General features: G+C 35.1%; 2 protein-coding genes across 3 annotated transcripts in view; both read left to right on the forward strand.

The window, feature by feature from the left end:
- The window catches only part of LOC144440294 (double-strand break repair protein MRE11-like), a 145,095-nt gene extending 137,437 nt beyond the window's left edge, over positions 1 to 7,658 (forward strand). The window contains exon 17 of the mRNA XM_078129653.1: positions 7,544 to 7,658. Within this exon, the coding sequence (XP_077985779.1) occupies positions 7,544 to 7,636 (93 nt within the window). The 3' untranslated portion in view covers positions 7,637 to 7,658. The remainder of the gene's footprint in view (positions 1 to 7,543) is intronic.
- A 2,623-nt stretch (positions 7,659 to 10,281) lies between these two features.
- LOC144440205 (Golgi-associated plant pathogenesis-related protein 1-like) lies at positions 10,282 to 21,384 on the forward strand. 2 transcript variants are annotated; one of them, XM_078129508.1, is made up of 8 exons: positions 10,282 to 10,510; positions 11,727 to 11,754; positions 13,823 to 14,008; positions 14,839 to 14,985; positions 15,780 to 15,942; positions 18,440 to 18,555; positions 18,875 to 18,952; positions 20,620 to 21,384. In XM_078129508.1, the coding sequence occupies exons 1-8, from the start codon at positions 10,439 to 10,441 to the stop codon at positions 20,778 to 20,780; spliced, it is 951 nt and encodes a 316-aa protein (XP_077985634.1). In that variant the 5' UTR covers positions 10,282 to 10,438; the 3' UTR covers positions 20,781 to 21,384. The 2 variants fall into 2 exon arrangements, with proteins under 2 accessions (XP_077985634.1, XP_077985635.1); XM_078129509.1 differs by lacking the exon at positions 13,823 to 14,008 and having other exon boundaries at positions 10,384 to 10,510; positions 11,727 to 11,755; positions 14,837 to 14,985.
- The last annotated feature ends 3,660 nt before the right edge of the window (positions 21,385 to 25,044 follow it).

A 25,044-nucleotide genomic window follows, 5' to 3' on the forward strand; every position in this document is an offset into this window, starting at 1 on the left:
CACGTACCGGTATCCTTTTTATCACGTACCAAATGTATATACACTGCAAATACAACCCTCATACAACACTGGTTTTACCAGTGTTGTCTAAACTACTTGAAAGACATGTGCATACTCACTTTTATAATTTCGTATGTTCGAATAATCTTTTATCACACAACCAATCTGGCTTCAGAAAGTTTCAGTCTTGTCAAACAGCCTTAATAAATATCACTAACTCTTGGTACCATGCAATTGATGGGGGTAACGTAATTGATGTTTTACTGGTTGATTTCAGGAAAGCATTTGATCTCCTAAATCACAACATTATGCTTCAGAAATTGAAAGTTTATGGCTGTACTGAGACAATGATGGGATTCTTTGAATCTTATCTCAGTATTAGATCTCAGTTAGTCTTGTTCAATGGTATACCCTGTGAGTCTTACCTAGTTAATGTAGGTGTGCCTCAGGGATCTATTTTAGGACTGTTGTTTTTACTGTTTATTAATGCATGACCTTCCTCTCTTGTCTCTGAGAAAACTGATATGTATATGTATGCTGATGATACAGCAGCACAATAAGTCCTGACACACAACTTATTGAGACCAATTTAAATAATGTCATGAATTCTATTATGAATTGGTGTGATGTCAACAAAATGTGTATACATTCCCAAAAGACCAAAGTTATGTTCATTGGATCTTCACAAAGAAAGTCAAGACAAGGTAAAGGTATTAAAATTATGTGTGGACATGATCAACTGAAATGCGTGTCACACGATACACTATTTGGATATCATCATATATAGTATATAGTATATAGATACAGTTGTGTCCTGATATCATCATATATAGTATATAGATACAGTTGTGTCCTGATATCATCATATATAGTATATAGATACAGTTGTGTCCTGATATCATCATATATAGTATATAGATACAGTTGTGTCCTGATATCATCATCTGTAGTATATAGATACAGTTGTGTCCTGATATCATCATATATAGTGTATAGATACAGTTGTGTCTTGATATCATCATATGTAGTGTATAGATACAGTTGTGTCCTGATATCATCATCTGTAGTGTATAGATACAGTTGTGTCCTGATATCATCATATATAGTGTATAGATACAGTTGTGTCCTGATATCATAATATGTAGTGTATAGATACAGTTGTGTCCTGATATCATCATATATAGTATATAGATACAGTTGTGTCCTGATATCATCATATGTAGTGTATAGATACAGTTGTGTCCTGATATCATCATATATAGTGTATAGATACAGTTGTGTCCTGATATCATATGTAGTGTATAGATACAGTTAATTGTGTCCTGATATCATCATATGTAGTGTATAGATACAGTTGTGTACTGATATCATAATATGTAGTGTATAGATACAGTTGTGTACTGATATCATCATATGTAGTGTATAGATACAGTTGTGTCCTGATATCATCATATGTATTGTATAGATACAGTTGTGTCCTGATATCATCATATATAGTGTATAGATACAGTTGTGTCCTGATATCATCATCTGTAGTGTATAGATACAGTTGTGTCCTGATATCATCATCTGTAGTGTATAGATACAGTTGTGTCCTGATATCATCATATGTAGTGTATAGATACAGTTGTGTCCTGATATCATCATATGAAGTGTACAGTTACAGTTGTGTCCTGATATCATCATATGTAGTGTATAGATACAGTTGTGTCCTGATATCATCATCTGTAGTGTATAGTTACAGTTGTGTCCTGATATCATCATATGTAGTATATAGATACTGTTGTGTCCTGATATCATCATATGTAGTATATAGATACAGTTGTGTCCTGATATCATCATCTGTAGTGTATAGATACAGTTGTGTCCTGATATCATCATATATAGTGTATAGATACAGTTGTGTCCTGATATCATCATATATAGTGTATAGATACAGTTGTGTCCTGATATCATCATATGTAGTGTATAGATACAGTTGTGTCCTGATATCATGATATGTAGTGTATAGATACAGTTGTGTCCTGATATCATCATATATAGTGTATAGATACAGTTGTGTCCTGATATCATCATATGTAGTGTATAGATACAGTTGTGTCCTGATATCATCATATGAAGTGTATAGATACAGTTGTGTCCTGATATCATCATATGTAGTGTATAGATACAGTTGTGTCCTGATATCATCATCTGTATAGTGTATAGATACAGTTGTGTCCTGATATCATCATATGTAGTGTATAGATACAGTTGTGTCCTGATATCATCATCTGTAGTGTATAGATACAGTTGTGTCCTGATATCATCATCTGTATAGTGTATAGATACAGTTGTGTCCTGATATCATCATATGTAGTGTATAGATACAGTTGTGTCCTGATATCATCATATGTAGTGTATAGATACAGTTGTGTCCTGATATCATCATCTGTAGTGTATAGATACAGTTGTGTCCTGATATCATCATATGTAGTGTATAGATACAGTTGTGTCCTGATATCATCATATATAGTGTATAGATACAATTGTGTCCTGATATAATCATATGTAGTGTATAGATACAGTTGTGTCCTGATATCATCATATGTAGTGTATAGATACAGTTGTGTCCTGATATCATCATCTGTAGTGTATAGATACAGTTGTGTCCTGATATCATCATATGTAGTGTATAGATACAGTTGTGTCCTGATATCATCATATATAGTGTATAGATACAGTTGTGTCCTGATATCATCATATGTAGTGTATAGATACAGTTGTGTCCTGATATCATCATATGTATTGTATAGATACAATTGTGTCCTGATATCATCATATGTAGTGTATAGATACAGTTGTGTCCTGATATCATCATATGTAGTGTATAGATACAGTTGTGTCCTGATATCATCATATATAGTGTATAGATACAGTTGTGTCCTGATATCATCATATGTAGTGTATAGATACAGTTGTGTCCTGATATCATCATATGTAGTGTATAGATACAGTTGTGTCCTGATATCATCATATGTAGTGTATAGATACAATTGTGTCCTGATATCATCATATGTAGTGTATAGATACAATTGTGTCCTGATATCATCATATGTAGTGTATAGATACAGTTGTGTCCTGATATCATCATATGTAGTATATAGATACAGTTGTGTCCTGATATCATCATATGTAGTATATAGATACAGTTGTGTCCTGATATCATCATATGTAGTATATAGATACAGTTGTGTCCTGATATCATCATATGTAGTGTATAGATACAGTTGTGTCCTGATATCATCATATGTATTGTATAGATACAATTGTGTCCTGATATCATCATATGTAGTGTATAGATACAGTTGTGTCCTGATATCATCATATGTAGTGTATAGATACAGTTGTGTCCTGATATCATCATATATAGTGTATAGATACAGTTGTGTCCTGATATCATCATATGTAGTGTATAGATACAGTTGTGTCCTGATATCATCATATGTAGTGTATAGATACAGTTGTGTCCTGATATCATCATATGTAGTGTATAGATACAATTGTGTCCTGATATCATCATATGTAGTGTATAGATACAATTGTGTCCTGATATCATCATATGTAGTGTATAGATACAGTTGTGTCCTGATATCATCATATGTAGTATATAGATACAGTTGTGTCCTGATATCATCATATGTAGTATATAGATACAGTTGTGTCCTGATATCATCATATGTAGTATATAGATACAGTTGTGTCCTGATATCATCATATGAAGTGTATAGATACAGTTGTGTCCTGATATCATCATATGTAGTATATAGATAGTTGTGTCCTGATATCATCATATGTAGTATATAGATACAGTTGTGTCCTGATATCATCATATGAAGTGTATAGATACAGTTGTGTCCTGATATCATCATATGAAGTGTATAGATACAGTTGTGTCCTGATATCATCATATGAAGTGTATAGATACAGTTGTGTCCTGATATCATCATATGAAGTGTATAGATACAGTTGTGTCCTGATATCATCATATGTAGTGTATAGATACAGTTGTGTCCTGATATCATCATCTGTAGTGTATAGATACAGTTGTGTCCTGATATCATCATATGAAGTGTATAGATACAGTTGTGTCCTGATATCATCATATGTAGTGTATAGATACAGTTGTGTCCTGATATCATAATATGTAGTGTATAGATACAGTTGTGTCCTGATATCATCATATGTAGTGTATAGATACAGTTGTGTCCTGATATCATCATCTGTAGTGTATAGATACAGTTGTGTCCTGATATCATCATATGTAGTGTATAGATACAGTTGTGTCCTGATATCATCATCTGTAGTGTATAGATACAGTTGTGTCCTGATATCATAATATGTAGTGTATAGATACAGTTGTGTCCTGATATCATAATATGTAGTGTATAGATACAGTTGTGTCCTGATATCATCATATGTAGTGTATAGATACAGTTGTGTCCTGATATCATAATATGTAGTGTATAGATACAGTTGTGTCCTGATATCATCATATGTAGTGTATAGATACAGTTGTGTCCTGATATCATCATCTGTAGTGTATAGATACAGTTGTGTCCTGATATCATCATATGAAGTGTATAGATACAGTTGTGTCCTGATATCATCATATGTAGTGTATAGATACAGTTGTGTCCTGATATCATCATATGTAGTGTATAGATACAGTTGTGTCCTGATATCATCATATATAGTGTATAGATACAGTTGTGTCTTGATATCATCATCTGTAGTGTATAGATACAGTTGTGTCCTTATATCATCATCTGTAGTGTATAGTTACAGTTTGTCGTTTTCTTGTTTTTCATTTTGGCTTCGGCCTGCGTAGCGTACCTTGCCTTCTAGCCAGACACGTAGTGTTTTTGCTGGTTTGACTAGCAAACATGGAATAAGATGTTCGGCAATTGACGGTTTAAAAGTGGAGTCATATGTAGAGAAAATGTCTGAGATTGTAGGTCCAGAAAATATCATAGCTGCTTCTCGGGCAAATGGGAGTGTCATAATTTACTTCGGGTCAGTCACTTGGGTTGATACGATTTGTATGCGTGGACTAACTATCGATGGCACCTGGATAAATTTCGAACCCGTAGTGTAACCTGCGACCAAAGTTATTCTATCTGGCCATGGTGTCCCACCTTTTATACCAAATAATGTACTTAAGGTTGAACTTTCCATTTACGGGAAGTTTGTTAGTGACATGAAGCCAATTCCACTAGGCTGTAAGAAACAAAACTTGAAACATGTTCAGTCCTTTCGTAGACAAATTAACATACTCCTTCATAACAAAGATGACGTTGAAGGCCATTTCCATGTAAAACACGAGAACAGAGCATACCGTATCTACATATCAACAGATGAGTTTAAATGTTATAAATGTGGCATGCCAGGCCATATACAACGCAATTGTTATAGGAATGTAGAAACACCTGCCGACGAAGTTAAAGCCCAAGACAGTAATACTAGCACTCAAAACCCACGTACTAATAATTCCCCGAGGGACATAAACGAATCAACACACGACAGAAGTAACACACATGATACTAACAATGATTTCCAAACAGATAAAGATACACACGGAAATACAGGAGACGCCTCAACTAACAATGGTAGTGAAACAAACAACAACGACAATGACACACATGAAGATACAGGGGACAAAGACGACATCGATAATGACAACTTTCACGACGCTACAGAGTGTGTTGCCGAAAGAAAATTATTAACTTTGTAGCCTGTCCAATCAGTTATATTTCTAATTGTCATCATTCTAGACTACACGGTTGAAATGTTTTAAATCCCAAGTTATCAACAGTTCATGTATCATACAAAACACCTGCACTGTATTATTATATTAACAGCCGTACAATAAATGATTACACTATGGAGATTAAATGTCATGATTGTGTCATCATGTCTTCAATGTAGACATCTGTCGACAAACTAAACCAATCATAAACAGAACTAGATATATATCAGAGATGGACCGACATTATTCATAAAACTAATCGTAAATACAGCTATCTATGTATTACGGATGGACTGGCGCTATAGTTATTTCCATAACATGTATTATCATCGATTTTACGTTTATTTGGCCACTTTCTAACATTTCAGTCAACTTTTCAATGTTCACTATATATTTCAATTATGACGAAATCCTTGAATCCATTCTACAATATTTTTTATCTAAAGATTTATGAAACCGTCTTGTCAGATGTCAGTGCTTTATTTTATGTTATAGAGTACTCAGATGTCAGTGCTATGTTTTATGTTATAGATAACTCAGATGTCAGTGCTATGTTTTATGTTATAGACAACTCAGATGTCAGTGCTATATTTTATGTTATAGACAACTCAGATGTCAGTGCTATGTTTTATGTTATAGACAACTCAGATGTTAGTGCTATGTTTTATGTTATAGACAACTCAGATGTCAGTGCTATGTTTTATGTTATAGACAACTCAGATGTCAGTGCTATGTTTTATGTTATAGACAACTCAGATGTCAGTGCTATGTTTTATGTTATAGACAACTCAGATGTCAGTGCTATATTTCATGTTATAGACAACTCAGATGTCAGTGCTATGTTTTATGTTATAGACAACTCAGATGTCAGTGCTATGTTTTATGTTATAGACAACTCAGATGTCAGTGCTATGTTTTATGTTATAGACAACTCAGATGTCAGTGCTATGTTTTATGTTATAGACAACTCAGATGTCAGTGCTATGTTTTATGTTATAGACAACTCAGATGTCAGTGCTATGTTTTATGTTATAGACAACTCAGATGTCAGTGCTATGTTTTATGTTATAGACAACTCAGATGTCAGTGCTTTATTTTATGTTATAGACAACTCAGATGTCAGTGCTATGTTTTATGTTATAGACAACTCAGATGTCAGTGCTATGTTTTATGTTATAGACAACTCAGATGTCAGTGCTATGTTTTATGTTATAGACAACTCAGATGTCAGTGCTATGTTTTATGTTATAGACAACTCAGATGTCAGTGCTATGTTTTATGTTATAGACAACTCAGATGTCAGTGCTATATTTCATGTTATAGACAACTCAGATGTCAGTGCTATGTTTTATGTTATAGACAACTCAGATGTCAGTGCTATGTTTTATGTTATAGACAACTCAGATGTCAGTGCTATGTTTTATGTTATAGACAACTCAGATGTCAGTGCTATGTTTTATGTTATAGACAACTCAGATGTCAGTGCTATATTTCATGTTATAGACAACTCAGATGTCAGTGCTATGTTTTATGTTATAGACAACTCAGATGTCAGTGCTATGTTTTATGTTATAGACAACTCAGATGTCAGTGCTATGTTTTATGTTATAGACAACTCAGATGTCAGTGCTATATTTCATGTTATAGACAACTCAGATGTCAGTGCTATGTTTTATGTTATAGACAACTCAGATATCAGTGCTATGTTTTATGTTATAGACAACTCAGATGTCAGTGCTATGTTTTATGTTATAGATTACTTTCGATGTTAATCTGAGCTGTTTGTGTACAATACACGCTGATATGCATGCATTTCACGAATTGTCGATCGTATTTATTCCTTTATGATGTGGTGAATTGGAAACATATATTTGTCATTTCAGACAATTAACCTATGAATTTCAGTTCTCAACATTTACTTTTCTCAGTTCTACACTTTAATGTTCATTATCAACTCATTCGGATCTATTTTGTTTGTTTTTTGTTTCTTAGCAAATGTGATAGATTTTACATCTTAATCTTTAAGTTATGGTTGTCTCTTTCCCAATTCACAACTTACACTTTAAAGTGAAAATGCAAAACAATAACTGTTATCCAATGTTTTTGAAATGTTGCATTTTTAACAGCAAAATATCAAAAAAGTGTAAGAAAATAAACTCCAAACTAAATCACTTGTTTATCATCAATATATGGTTAAAAAGTCAACCATGTTTGTTTGTTTGTTCGTTTATTTTCTCCGATGACGTCATTATCGGTATGCCACTTGACAAATATCAGGCTTGACCCAACAGTTTGTATCGCCAGAGTTTTCAAAACAATCACGCACCAGACACAAGTTTGCCAAGTTAAAAATCCTCAAATAAATAATTTGGCAGGAGAAAAACATGAAGGTATCCAAAATGCAGATCCCGGGCATCTTAGAATGGGACTCGAAGAGGGATTGACTTATATAAACTCGAGTACATAATTAGAATGTCAACTTAAGAACATTACTAAGAGAAGCTAGATATAACTTTAGTATAACGGTTTAGACAACATCCTTGAATATACCAAGGATAGTCTTATATTTTAAAACTTAATTTGCAGTATTTATTGTCATAAAAATGATATGATACATTGTTGGTTATTAGGAGGCTACACCAATTAAATTCAATATCAGCAGAATGTACGACATATCAGATAATTACTCTGTAAATACAGAATGTACGACATATCAGATAATTACTCTGTAAATACAGAATGTACGACATATCAGATAATTACTCTGTAAATACAGAATGTACGACATATCAGATAATTACTCTGTAAATACAGAATGTACGACATATCAGATAATTACTCTGTAAATACAGAATGTACGACATATCAGATAATTACTCTGTAAATAGAAAATGTACGACATATCATATAATTACTCTGTAAATACAGAATGTACGACATATCAGATAATTACTCTGTAAATACAGAATGTACGACATATCAGATAATTACTCTGTAAATAGAGAATGTACGACATATCAGATAATTACTCTGTAAATACAGAATGTACGACATATCAGATAATTACTCTGTAAATACAGAATGTACGACATATCAGATAATTACTCTGTAAATAGAGAATGTACGACATATCAGATAATTACTCTGTAAATACAGAATGTACAACATATCAGATAATTACTCTGTAAATACAGAATGTACGACATATCAGATAATTACTCTGTAAATACAGAATGTACGACATATCAGATAATTACTCTGTAAATAGAAAATCACGAATGTTAGAATAAAATAAATAAAAGGCATCAAAATTCCAAACTTAATGAACAATGACGTCATTGTAAAGTTTAAATTCATGACATTTATAGATATCACATTCTACAATCTATTACAACGTATAGGCACGTACTTGTACAACTGCAATATAAAAACCATAGTTTATTTTCATGTTTGTAATCAGTAAACACAATTCAGAGAAGGACCAAGTACAAATAATTAGTTACATGATATGAATAGAATGGGATTGAACGAGGAGTAGCTCGTCAGGATCACACAATTATATAGATATATAATGTACCAATTTTTTTTGAAGGAACATTTTGATAAGAAAGTTCTGATAACACTATTATTGTGTCGAAAGGGAGATATACTTTACAATATTTATGCAGAGAACAAGAGCTACATAAATTGTCATATCTGCCGTGCAGTGTCATATTATAAATATGACAATGTAGTGCATCCACATTCATATATCCAGTTCCATGTTATCGCATTTGTTCTACCTTATATGTGAAGCAATAGGAACTAGATGTGTTCATTATTCCCCACCATTCCCCCTATAGCTATGAGAGGCAGCTATTGTCCTGACGATGACATGGTCCTCTATGTAAAATGAGGCAAATAACATGCATATTGTTTGATAAGAACTGATTTGAGATGGTGAGGAAATTTATCTGTACAATATGAGATGCGTGATAATAGGCTCAATAGTATACGAGAGAGAGAGAGAGAGAGAGAGAGAGAGAGAGAGAGAGAGAGAGAGAGAGAGAGAGAGAGAGAGAGAGAGAGAGAGAGAGAGAGAGAGAGAGAGATGAAAGCTTGGTTACAGGTACCTCGTCTGATAACATGTAATGAATGATATATGGGTTGTATTAGGAATACAATAGTTATAAACTTGATTGGTTTACTATTAACCTGTCAAAAATCGTAGAAAACAATATCAATAATAATAATTTGAATATATTTTAGGTTTATTAGACTACTCCTTTGTAAATACTAATACAATAACTAATTTGTCCATTGTTACTATGTCAACTCAATGAGATTGACATGCAAGTGATTGACATATAGATGATAATTTTATAATTGATCATTTTATCCTGATAAAAATTGCATTCCTTAATGATGACGAAATACTGTCCCTGTCTGACTACAAATCCCCCGATGAGGATACGGGTACGTGTATGTCATTATTTATGTCAATCAATATGCAAATGTACCTGATCATTTGTTCATATATGGCATGTATGATTGATAACGTCCATCAATATTCAAATGCATTTTACTTTTTCTCCATATAAGAAAGTTATTGCTAAGGCTGAAACCGTACAGTGTTTCAAAGCCACGAGTCTGTAAACGTAGCTGCTAATCATGTCAAGCCAAATCGTATCCTGTGTCTTTCTCTTCCTAGCTGTCACAATCTCTCTTTCCAAAGGAGGCCCGGTAAGTTAACAGAACTTGATATTTTAACCTCCAAACATTGTAAACATCCACATACACAATGTATTTCGTTCACGGAGTTTCACTATGATAATTTTTAGTTACTACAAAATTACGATCTAAAAGATAGATATTTAGTGTCAAGTTTTTAGTCAAGTTCTGCATTTAGTTGATTTGTTTTCACAAACCTTTTTGTGTAAAACTGCATCAGATGTACCTTCATTTGACTTATGATTCCAACTAGATTTTCTCTGAACATTTTCATAAAAAATATCATAATATGAAATTGTTAAAATTTACTTAACAACCCAGGTTGTGGGTTAAGTATGTACATGTATTGAGAATTTCGAAGTCAATTCGATGATACTAATTAACATTACCATGGTACCAATCTAGTACGTGGTCAATGTTTTATGTATATTCAATAAACTCAAGAAGCTATGTAATGAGATTTAAACAAAATATTGTTAGTAATCTTAAAAAGAAATTAAAACAATTACTGTACATTTTGCTAGGAAACATTCTTCAACACTCCATCAGATTCCAAGCATCGGGTTCACTAAAATAAGATTACTTTAAATCACAATGTAGAAGTCACTGCATAACAAGATTACTTTAAATCACACTGTAGAAGTCACTACATAACAAGTTTACTTTAAATCACACTGTAGAAGTCACTACATAACAAGATTACTTTAAATCACAATGTAGAAGTCACTGCCTAGCACGTATATTTGATGAGTAGTTGTAGAAAATTGACGTACACATTTCAATTAATTGGATAAAGTATATGGTACGGTTAAACTAAAGTCGTTGTAAGTTTTAAAACTAGTGTTACAGAAATAATTGATATACCAAGACCTACGGATGACTACGTACTTATATTAATTTTGAAGTTTCCGTTGAAATAAATGATAAAGTTAACGTATATCATTCTAGATAGATAATAATAATATATCTTTGATGTACAACTAACGGAACTTATGACGTACGCAGTAGAAACTTATGATGATGATGATGATGATGATGATGATGATCATCATCATCATCATCATCATCATCATCATCATCATCATCATCAATGAATCAACACTGCAACATTTCCATAGTGGTCTGAGTATAGACTAACCGTGACGTCACATCAAACAATCCCAGTAGACGATATTGTCAATTCATATGAAAGTTGTCGAAATCAATGCATTCTATATTTTATTTCTAGTTTCCACGTGGTGGTCCAGTAAAACGAGGTAAGTAGAAACCAGGGTAGGTTTACTCATGTCAATGCTATCTTCACCTTTCTCTATGTGGCTGTATGCAGTGCATGACTTACTTTCTGTCGCCTAGCAACATTTTTAGGCTTAATGCAAACTTTCGGACAAGCAGCATGAAAATGCTTTATGTATGTTTTAAAATAGTTGACAAATTATTTCGTAAACTTAGTCATCTTTGCCTTAACTGCTTTTACCAGCAATATCAACACATAAACTTTTACTTTGATTTTGTTACATTACATCGCCAGCTTATAATATGCAATCTATGCTTCATTAATTTCTGCACAATGCATCATTGCTTTTCCGTATAGCCTCTTATGCCATGTACCATGGATGGTGTGCGTCCATGTATAAAAAGAAATACACCCGGCATGCGCAGATATGCAGAATTGTATTAAAATTAGCCATAGGTTTGATGGAGTCAAGCACTGCAGTGACGGATCGAAGTGACGAAGTTAGCTGTGGTACTCCATGTGGTAGGTTCGAAATACGCATGCATTTCAGTCGTAAACTTTTATTCATTGTATCGAATGATGTCATAATAGTATATTGAAACGTAACATGAATCACCGAAATGACAATGTTAACAGCTGATTTCCTTGAAAAACTTGTCGACTTTTCGGTCATTTGACGAACAACAAGAATAGAAGTGTTCTAACGTTTTGCCTTCCTCTTCGATTTTTTTTCCGCTTTTGCATTCGTTTTGGATTAATAGGTAAGCAATGTAACGTATTTGTTAATCCAGTTTGTAGAATGTGGTAGCTGAAAACGTTTATGTTTTTCGCAGCTATTCTGAAAATAAGTATCAATGATTTGTGATAATTTATGAGTGGTTTATACAAATTTGTCTGTGTCTGTGTCTGTCTGTCTGTCTGTCTGTCTGTCTGTCTGTCTGTCTGTCTGTCTGTCTGTCTGTCTGTCTGTCTGTCTGTCTGTCTGTCTGTCTCTCTGAATGTCTGTCTGTCTGTCTGTCTGTCTGACTGTCTGTCTGTCTGTCTGTCTGTCTGTCTGTCTGTCTGTCTGTCTGTCTGTCTGTCTGTCTGTCTGTCTGTCTGTCTGTCTGTCTAATTGTTCTTTTACTGTATGTTCACAACATGTCTACATTTATATAGACTCCTCAGAATGAAATCACTTGTAACTGGTGTACAAACAAATGAAATCACTTGTAACTGGTGTACAAACAAACAAATGAAATCACTTGTAACTGGTGTACAAACAAACAAATGAAATCACTTGTAACTGGTGTACAAACAAACAAATGAAATCACTTGTAACTGGTGTACAAACAAACAAATGAAATCACTTGTAACTGGTGTACAAACAAATGAAATCACTTGTAACTGGTGTACAAACAAACAAATGAAATCACTTGTAACTGGTGTACAAACAAACAAATGAAATCACTTGTAACTGGTGTACAAACAAATGAAATCACTTGTAACTGGTGTACAAACAAACAAATGAAATCACTTGTAACTGGTGTACAAACAAACAAATGAAATCACTTGTAACTGGTGTACAAACAAACAAATGAAATCACTTGTAACTGGTGTGCAATCAAATGAAATAACTTGTAACTGGTGTACAAACAAATGAAATCACTTTTAACTGGTGTACAAACAAACAAATAAAGTGAATACCAGGTATAACAATAAATAGATCACTAAGTTTAATCATGGTACAGTTTGACTTGTCTACACCGCGTGATTACTTACACGATAAAACAAAATATGCGATAGACAATTACCATATATCAAGGTGCATCCTTTCCTTAAAAAAATACATACTTTCAACTCTAGTATTGTTCATCCATCCTTGGTGCTTAGACAATGACGATATTGTCAACAGAAGGTAGTTCGTTCCTACTGTTGTAAATTATATGCAGGTGTAACTCATTCGATATTGTCAACAGAAGGTAGTTCGTTCCTACTGTTGTATATCATATGCAGGAGTAACTCATTCGTGTCAAAGGTAAAAAGTATACGCATGAGATGTCATGTATGCTAATTATTTTATGCAAATGAATCATCACTTTTCCGTACAGGAGCAGCTGCTCAGTATCACTCATGGTGCGACTCAACGTACAAAGGAAAATATTCGTATGCATGCGCGGATCTGCAATCATGTGTTGCAGAAAAGCACATGTGCGATGGTGTGAAGCAATGTGATGACGAGAGTGACGAAGTCGATTGCGGTGGTGGTGATGGCGGTGGTGGTGCTGGTACTGGTGGTAGGTCGAAGAACGCATGCGCTGCAGCTGTAAACTTTCTTGCATGGGTGAAATCGGTTTCGAAATATGAATCCTATTCATACTCTGAAACCAACATGAATGAAATGTTTACATGCATACATCAGACATTGTTCTTGCTGATTTTAATAACATAAATAAATTTGTCTACATTTTCGGCCTTTCGGCCAATTTACCAATAAAGTAATTCTAACAAGTCTCTCTCTCTCTCTCTCTCTCTCTCTCTCTCTCTCTCTCTCTCTCTCTCTCTCTCTCTCTCTCTCTCTCTCTCTCTCTCTCTCTCTCTCTCTCTCTCTCTCTCTCTCTCTCTCTCTCTCTCTCTCTCTCTCTCTCATATTCTGTGAAAAAGGAGGTAAGTTAATTCATATTCGAACTGAATGTTTTTTTCTTACTTCAACCATTCTGCTTGGAAATAACGAGGTTGGCTTTTTATTATAAAAACGGACAATTTCCAGACGTCAATGCAGTGTTCTTTTCCATGTTATACTGAAGGATACGGTTTGAAGCAACTACTATGCAAAATTGTGTCACTGGATCTCGTGATAGTTGAGAGTTTTGTACCTGTAATGTTTTGATCACCTAACAGGCTTTTAATGTTTGATCACTATCAGGCTATTCTATCACACTGGTAATCACATCTCGATAAACATATCAGGCTATTCTATCACTGGTAATCACATCTCGATAAACATATCAGGCTATTCTATCACTGGTAATCACATCTCGATAAACATATCAGGCTATTCTATCACTGGTAATCACATCTCGATAAACATACATATGATGATGTATGTGTTACTTTCTAATTTAAGGACAGAAGGCAGTAAAGAGTGATATGTGTGCATGGTTTGATGATTCTCCCTATGCCTGTGTTGACGGTAGTGGTATCTGTATGCGAGAAGACGATCTATGTGATGGCTTCAAACAATGTGACGATAGCAGTGATGAAGTTGGATGTGGTAAGTTTTGGCAGCCATAGAATATCTCAGTAAGTAGTCTTATAAATGTCTTATAAATGTCTAACTTCAATATAATTTAGCAAACATTTTATGACTTAGTGACATGTTATCACTAGACATTTATCCCGATAAAAATATACCTCAATTCACCTTTATTTACTTTTGCACCATCACGCTTGGGAAAGCTTTACTAGTAAATCAAAGTTGATTTCTGTCAAATGATAGAACTCTGGAACTCTCTAACCGAGAAACTTAAGGGCATTGATAATATGGAACATTTTAAACGTGAGCTGAAAACACACCTTTTAAAACAGTATTATGGACTGTAATGTTTTTAATTAAGTTTTTTTTATTGTAGTATTTTAGTAGTTTTATCGGGTCTTTTATGTATGTTTATCTCACCAGTTTAAATCATATGTACTTAATTTTATTTCATTTCCCAAGGTTTTTAATGTTTAATTGTTATTGTTCAGTGCTTTTGAATATTTGTTCTATAATAGAAAGGGCGCTATAGAAAATAAATAAATGTTAAATGTTAAATAGTACTTGAGTCTAGATATGTAGGTCAAAAGGTCATGCTGATACACCTGATAACATACATTTTGTAAATCACAAGATGTTTTCCCATCCTTATTTCAATATTGTAATCTTACATTCCCTCAATTGTTATGCAGTGTTATTAATTTCTACAATAGTTTTATTGTTATTACACCATTGTTATTGATCTTGTTCATTTATCCCTAGGTTTTATTGTTATTACACCATTGTTATTGATCTTGTTCATTTATCCCTAGGTTTTGGGGAGTCAGATGCCAATGGTTGCACACTACCCAAGCAAATGGGAAGTACCAGTGAACAGAACATAATGGATCAGATCGTAGAAGCTCACAACTACTTCCGTTGTCTACATGGTGTTGGTGGTGTGACCTGGGATAGCGCACTGGCAGGCTGGGCAAGGTATGTAACCAAAGAATGTTCTATCGTTGCCAAGCATGCCAACATGCAGCTGCATAGCAATATAACTGTATAGCTTACAGGGTTGATCCCAAAACGTCAGCTATCACTGAGTACACTTTATCTCAACGTCAGCTATCACTGAGTACATTTTATCTCAACGTCAGCTATCACTGAGTACATTTTATCTCAACGTCAGCTATCACTGAGTACATTTTATCTCAACGTCAGTTATCACTGAGTACATTTTATCTCAACGTCAGCTATCACTGAGTACATTTTATCTCAACGTCAGCTATCACTGAGTACATTTTATCTCAACGTCAGCTATTACTGAGTACATTTTATCTCAACGTCAGCTATCACTGAGTACATTTTATCTCAACCGTTATCACTGAGTACATTTTATCTCAACGTCAGCTATCACTGAGTACATTTTATCCCAACGTCAGCTATCACTGAGTACATTTTATCCCAACGTCAGCTATCACTGAGTACATTTTATCTCAACGTCAGCTATCACTGAGTACATTTTATCCCAACGTCAGCTATCACTGAGTACATTTTATCCCAACGTCAGCTATCACTGAGTACATTTTATCTCAACGTCAGCTATCACTGAGTACATTTTATCCCAACGTCAGCTATCACTGAGTACATTTTATCCCAACGTCAGCTATCACTGAGTACATTTTATCTCAACGTCAGCTATCACTGAGTACATTTTATCTCAACGTCAGCTATCACTGAGTACATTTTATCTCAACGTCAGTTATCACTGAGTACATTTTATCTCAACGTCAGCTATCACTGAGTACATTTTATCTCAACGTCAGCTATCACTGAGTACATTTTATCTCAACGTCAGCTATTACTGAGTACATTTTATCTCAACGTCAGCTATCACTGAGTACATTTTATCTCAACCGTTATCACTGAGTACATTTTATCTCAACGTCAGCTATCACTGAGTACATTTTATCCCAACGTCAGCTATCACTGAGTACATTTTATCCCAACGTCAGCTATCACTGAGTACATTTTATCTCAACGTCAGCTATCACTGAGTACATTTTATCCCAACGTCAGCTATCACTGAGTACATTTTATCCCAACGTCAGCTATCACTGAGTACATTTTATCTCAACGTCAGCTATCACTGAGTACATTTTATCCCAACGTCAGCTATCACTGAGTACATTTTATCCCAACGTCAGCTATCACTGAGTACATTTTATCCCAACGTCAGCTATCACTGAGTACATTTTATCTCAACGTCAGCTATCACTGAGTACATTTTATCCCAACGTCAGCTATCACTGAGTACATTTTATCCCAACGTCAGCTATCACTGAGTACATTTTATCTCAACGTCAGCTATCACTGAGTACATTTTATCCCAACGTCAGCTATCACTGAGTACATTTTATCTCAACGTCAGTTATCACTGAGTACATTTTATCCCAACGTCAGCTATCACTGAGTACATTTTATCTCAACGTCAGGTATCACTGAGTACATTTTATCTCAACGTCAGCTATCACTGAGTACATTTTATCTCAACGTCAGTTATCACTGAGTACATTTTATCTCAACGTCAGTTATCACTGAGTACATTTTATCTCAACGTCAGCTATCACTGAGTACATTTTATCTCAACGTCAGCTATCACTGAGTACATTTTATCTCAACGTCAGCTATCACTGAGTACATTTTATCTCAACGTCAGCTATCACTGAGTACATTTTATCTCAACGTCAGCTATCACTGAGTACATTTTATCCCAACGTCAGCTATCACTGAGTACATTTTATCCCAACGTCAGCTATCACTGAGTACATTTTATCTCAACGTCAGCTATCACTGAGTACATTTTATCCCAACGTCAGCTATCACTGAGTACATTTTATCTCAACGTCAGCTATCACTGAGTTCATTTTATCCCAACGTCAGCTACCTGAGTACATTTTATCTCAACGTCAGCTACCACTGAGTACATTTTATCCCAACGTCAGCTATCACTGAGTACAATTTATCTCAACGTCAGTTATCACTGAGTACATTTTATCTCAACGTCAGCTATCACTGGGTACATTTTATCTCAACATGTTTTTTTTAAAACATAAGTAAGAATTATCTAGATATGCTATAATACAAGGGTTAGGTTTATAGCCTTTTGAAGAGCGCACTTGCAATAGTCTTGGAAATGTCTTTTGGAAAAGTTTAGCAAACCCATTTCACACGATAACACACTCTGTTGGCATTTTACACACAGTAGGACTACTGATAGAAAACATGATGTGAAATTGATGCTTTAGAACGTGCAATGTAAAGTAGTCAAATCAGTACGTTCAACAAGTGTTGTTTGTTGACAGAGCGATAAAGGTAAATGACGTCAGAAAGCCATGATGATAGGAAAACAAGTCGTTAAGCATTGTAAACTAAATAAGGAGCTGTGAGCCATTCAATATATTCTTATCTGTTTTGTTTCATTTGATAGTCGGATTGCAGGAGACAATGCTCGACATGGTTATATCCATCACTCTGATGGCAATGGAGGTGAATATGGTGAAAATATTGTAATGCAGCCACTCAAAGACCAGAACCAAGTCACAGGTGAGTAGATCAATATAAATAGATGAATCTGACTTGTCGTAATATGTATCGTAAAACTTTTCTTATCAGATCCTGCGTACTGTGGACTAGATGTTAAAAGTAGTAGTCATAATAGGTATCGTAAAACTGGTGCACAAGTATTTACAATTTGTCATATGATAAATCAGATCAGTTTTTACAACATTGATATTTAAGCAGTGTATCCGAGAATTAATAACAAGGAAAGGTAACAAATAAAATTGTTTTGGAACAATAACAGTCGATTATGAAAATGACAAAGCTTTTCTTTAAATTTCTTGTTTCTATGGCAACATTGTAGGATATGGTATGGTTAAAAGATGGTATGATGAGATCAAAGATTACAACTTTAACTATGGTGGCTTTTCCGGTGCTACAGGTAAGAAATCGTCACTATGATTGGGTAACACCCATGATAACCATTGGGATGGGTATGACATCATGACTATACGCACAAAACATCACGATTATGCATATGGAACTTCACAAGTAAGCGCACAAAACTTTACAAGTAAGCGTACAAAACTTCACGAGCATGCCCACAAAACTTCACAAGTAAGCGTACAAAACTTCACAAGTAAGCGTACAAAACTTCACAAGCATGCGCACAAAACTTCACAAGTAAGCGTACAAAACTTCACAAGCATGCACACAAAACTTCACAAGTAAGCGTACAAAACTTCACAAGCATGCCCACAAAACTTCACAAGTAAGCGTACAAAACTTCACAAGCATGCCCACAAAACTTCACAAGTAAGCGTACAAAACTTCACAAGCATGCCCACAAAACTTCACAAGTAAGCGTACAAAACTTCACAAGCATGCCCACAAAACTTCACGAGTAAGCGTACAAAACTTCACAAGCATGCCCACAAAACTTCACAAGTAAGCGTGCAAAAAATGAGATTGTCATTAGTTTGTATATTACAATATAGGTCATCGATAAAGATTCGATCTTTCCCAAAATGTATTCAGATGAAATTGATTTTTAGAGTTAGTTTATTTTAATGAGTGTGTTTTCCAAAATCAGTTTAAAGCACAAATTGAAGGCAAGGATTTAATATGAATAAGATTATATCAAGTGTGAATGTATTGCCCTGAATAAGATCGTGGACCGGCCACGGGGATGCGACATACAAGTTGGGGGCGTCAGTGTTCAGTCTTCTTCAGTAGTTCGTGACCTTGGTGTCACACTTGATGAATCAATGACCATGACATCACATATTTCTAATCTATGCAGGTCAGCGTCTCTTGCTCTATGGAGAATTGGCAAAATCCGCAACAGTTTAGACTAGGGTTCAACACAAAAATAGTACACGCCTTTGTCACTGCTCGGCTTGACTACTGTAATAGTCTAATACCAAATTAACAGATTACTAAACTACAATCTATTCAGAATGTCGCAGCACGTTTGGTTACCAAAACAAGGAAAACTGAACATACCACCCCAGTACTGAACAGGTTGCATTGGCTCCCTGTGCAGAAAAGGATTGAGTTTAAGATTCTGTGCTTAACATACAAGGTGTTAGATAATAAGGCCCCAGTGTACCTTAGGGAACTCTTGAATATACGCTCTGTTGGCCGCACACTTCGATCCTCCACTGAAGGTGCATGCACACTTCACCAACCTGTAGTTAAGACAACTTTTTATGGGGATAGGGCGTTTTCGACATGTGCTCCACATTTGTGGAATAGGCTGCCACTGTCACTCCGTTTGAGTAAGAATGTTAGCGTTTTTAAGTCAAGTGTGAATGTTTGCTCTGAATAAGATTACATCAACTGTGAATGTTTTCTCTGAATAAGATTACATCAAGTGTGAATGTTTGCTCTGAATAAGATTACATCAACTGTGAATGTTTTCTCTGAATAAGATTGTGTTAAGTGTTTATAACAGAGTTTATTGCCCTGAGTGTAAATGTTTCAAACTAGGAGATCGAAAAGCTTGTACGAGTATGAAAGTAAGATATTGCACAGAGTATTATTCATAACAGCAAATCTGAAGTATTCAAAGAGTGATCATGATTTGGTTTATTTCTTTGTTTTCAGGTCACTTCACTCAAGTAGTGTGGAAGGGATCAACCAAGATTGGATGTGGCATGGCAACCAGTCCTCAGGGATCGTTTACGTCATACTGGGTAGTATGTAACTACAAGGAACCAGGCAACTACGAAGGACAATTCGAAGAAAACGTCCCAGGTTTGATTTAGAGTGCAATTTGACAGGTGGTTTATGATGACGCCATAGTACTAGTTTGCCAAACTTGAAAACACCTAGTGGGAATTATAGCGAATATTATATTGAAAATACATTTTGTTCGTCTTCGTCTACTTCCTATTGTTAACGTGTGTTCTTTGTTGTCAGCACATTTCTGTAGTTTGAGATATTCATCATTTGCATATGCAAATTATGAACATGTTAGGTGGAAAACTTTCTCAATGCTTGGTTACTTCAGGGGAGCGAAGTATCACATGGTAGTATATAAAATATCCTTTTCGAGAAATGTTTGACTTTATCGGGAATCTTTATTCTCTGATCTAATACACAGAATGGTAGGTTAGTCAATGCTAGATGTTTGGCGTACGTACAGCTGGTGATGGTAGGGTTAGGTACTTTGAGCATTGTGTAGGATACACAAACATGGCGGCTTTAGTTCTTAGATTGCTATTCGCATTGAGACAGTTTCTCTGAGACAGGCACATTGTGTTGTATTTTGTGTAATTAAACCACGTTACATTGTCTGCTATCTTAAGAAATGAGTGTGTTTACTGTATTGTATCGTCTTAACATCAACAATAAATGTTATAAAATGTATCTGAGTGAGTCAAAATCATTGTTTTATTACTGTAAGACGAGCATGTATTTTTGCTCTGTTGCAACCGTGTCACAGTACCCAATACATTTGTTATCACTTGGAAAGTGGTAAGCAGACACTGTTATCGAGGCCATTAAAATGTTAAAATATGTAACGACGTAAAATACAGAATGAAGATGTGATCGATCTTTTCCTGACAAATCAACATTATTGACCGAAAGTTGTCGATATGCTTAGGGGCCTTCAGTATTTACAAGGGGGGGGGGGGCGGAGGAAATCACACATGGTCTGTTATGAAGAACATGACCCTCCCCCCATTCTCCATTTGTAAAAAGTGACCCATCCCTTTGTCCCATTTTGTAAAACATGACCCTCCCCATGACAATTGCATATACTGAACGTAAATCAATATTCCCATTATATGTATACATACAAATTAAGTGATTTTGGCTCTGTATTAGAAAGCAGTATTTGTACATATAAGGGGCCGGACAGAATTTACGGCAGGGGGGGGGGGGCTATGAAAAAAATGGGAGGCTTGAAGGGGGGGGGGCATGAAAATTCTCATGGTTAGAAAGGGGGGGCCGCGAAATATTTTGTCATTGAGAAAAATTAATATGTTAGAAAATTTAGCATTGCATGAGATAGCACTTGATATCGCCTTTAATATTGAATGTCTACACTTTCATTTATGTATTAAAATTGAAGTGTGTACGTTTGTATGTACCTATTTAGTGAAGCATAAAAACACTACTCAAGATTAATTTGATACACCCTGAATTACTCTTATATACTCCAAGTTGTTCACACACACACACACACACACACACACACACACACACACACACACTTACACACACACATATGTATACATACATACATACATACATACATTTTAGCATTGTGGAAACAGGTTCAGTGTGTAATTACCATCAAGGATACATACATACACACACACACACACACACACACACACATATATATATATATATATATATATATATATATATATATATATATATATATATATATATATATTAAATGGTAATATACTAGCATAGGACCTGTAATTTATATGATTAAAATGTGACCTTTTGGTGAAAAATGTAAATACAAAAACGTCTGGCCAGATTAATTTAGATAGGTGTTTTATTTCTTTCCTTGACACTATTCTTGAGTTTCACTCTCAGACTCACTCACTGTGTATGTATCAGTGAATGACAGTTAAAACCACCACATCAAATGCCTTGGTATTAAGTGATGACTACTTATGGTGTCTAGTTGGGAAATAAACAAGATTATACCACATGTGTATGATTACATGTATGGTCAAAATGTTTTATTTTGTTTTGTTTTCTAAAAAACTTCCTCTACAACTACTAAGTTGTTTGGGCTGAAATAGTAACATAATAGTAGTACCAAAAGAAATATTACAGTTGTGCTACAGTAACAAAAACATTTGTACTCTTTTTAGTTATTGTAGGGGGCAGGATATTGTGCACTTTTTTTTTTTTTTGGGGGGGGGCATGAATTTTTTATACTTTTGAAAGGGGGGGGGGGCTGTGAAATTTTGGTCACAGTGGACGGGGGGGGGGGGGCAGGAAAAAAACCAAGTCAGAGATAATAAAGATCACTGCTACCATCACCATCATATTTTAACAACAACATTCACGGACAGTGTGAGTGATAAAGTGAGATGGGACACTCAACAAAATACATCGTTTTATTAAACAATTTTCTTACAATATATGTATTTTTATTTTTGTATTTTGGCATGTAAAGTACTCGTAAAAATAAATTTTTGAGTGCTCATCTCACTTTTACATATCAAGACACACAAAGCAAATTTACAATAATTAAATCTTCAATTTGGTCACAGATTGTAAAATGTGACCCTCCCCAAAATATTGTAATGCAAAATATAACCCTCCTCAAGAACAGGTTTATAAAATGTGACCCACCTCCCGATTCCCCCCCCCTTGTAAATACTGAAGGCTCCCTTAGAATGACAGACATACAGATGGACATCTGTAAACAAAGTAATCGCAATGTGTCAACATTCCCCAGGTGCAAACAATTATAGTATAAAGATAAGTGTGGGCTACCATTGTGTAGTACCAATTAAGTGTGAAGGAAGTGTGGGCTACCATTGTGTAATACCAATTAAATGTGAAGGAAGTGTGGGCTACCATTGTGTAGTACCAATTAAGTGTGAAGGAAGTGTGGGCTACCATTGTGTAATACCAATTAAGTGTGAAGGAAGTGTGGGCTACCATTGTGTAATACCAATTAAGTGTGAAGGAAGTGTGGGCTACCATTGTGTAATACCAATTAAGTGTGAAGGAAGTGTGAGCTACCATTGTGTAATACCAATTAAGTGTGAAGGAAGTGTGGGCTACGATTGTGTAGTACCAATTAAGTGTGAAGGAAGTGTCGGCTACCATTGTGTAATACCAATTAAATGTGAAGGAAGTGTGGGCTACCATTGTGTAATACCAATTAAGTGTGAAGGAAGTGTGGGCTGCCATTGTGTAATACCAATTAAGTGTGAAGGAAGTGTGGGCTGTGTAATAATTTGTGTACTCGTTGTATGTAAACGTCGCTCTATTCTCTCTACGACATTATATAATCTGGCTGGCAAAGTTTGAATTTTAGGTCTCCCCTGAGACGTTCAAACACACACACACACACACACACACACACACACACACACACACACACACACACGCACACACACACACACAAAAACACTCGCGCATAGTCAGTCTGTCTTTCTTTGTCACTGTCACTGTCTATGACACTGTCTATGTCTGTCTGTCTGTCTGTCTGTCTGTCAGTCAGTGTGTGTATATATGTATGTATGTATGTATGTATGTATGTATGTATGTATGTATGTATGTATGTATGTATGTATGTATGTGGGTCGGTCGGTCTCTCCCCCTCTCTCTCTCATGTCGATAATATGTATTGTTGACATGTCATGGTAAGGTGTACTTGGTAACATTTGAAATTATGAATATACCTGTCCCTTTCTCTGTCTGTCTGTCTGTCTGTCTGTCTGTCTGTCTGTCTGTCTGTCTGTCTGTCTGTCTGTCTGTCCGTCTGTCCATCTGTCCCCCTCTCTCTCCCCCTCTCTCTCTCTCTCTCTCTCTCTCTCTCTCTCTCTCTCTCTCTCTCTCTCTCTCTCTCTCTCTCTCTCTCTCTCTCTCTCTCTCTCTCTCTCTCTCTCTCTCTCTCTCTCGTTCTCTTTTTTTTGCTGTCGAAGTGTCAATGTGTTGATGGCGGAATGCATTATTCTTTGGGTCACTTTCCACAAGTAAAGAACTATTCAGTCAACACAGATCACTGTGTTTTACTAGTAAAATTTGATGGAAGGGCGAAAATAATCTGGTTTTATTTAAAACAAATAGAACAAACATACACAGACACAGACACAGACAGACATAAACTCAGACACCACACATGCACACACACATACAGACACATACACACGTGTACACACATTTAATTTTGAAAAGAATATGGACAGCATACATTTATGAAACTACGTTTCACAGACGTCGTTTTTTTAACATTGGTATCATTACATTACAATGGACTAATACAGACACACAGCACTTCTTGAAAACATTATTACATCTGAAGTCATTGAATTCAGA

The sequence above is a fragment of the Glandiceps talaboti genome, chromosome 9 (genome assembly GCF_964340395.1).
Source record: "Glandiceps talaboti chromosome 9, keGlaTala1.1, whole genome shotgun sequence".
Lineage (NCBI taxonomy): Eukaryota > Metazoa > Hemichordata > Enteropneusta > Spengelidae > Glandiceps > Glandiceps talaboti.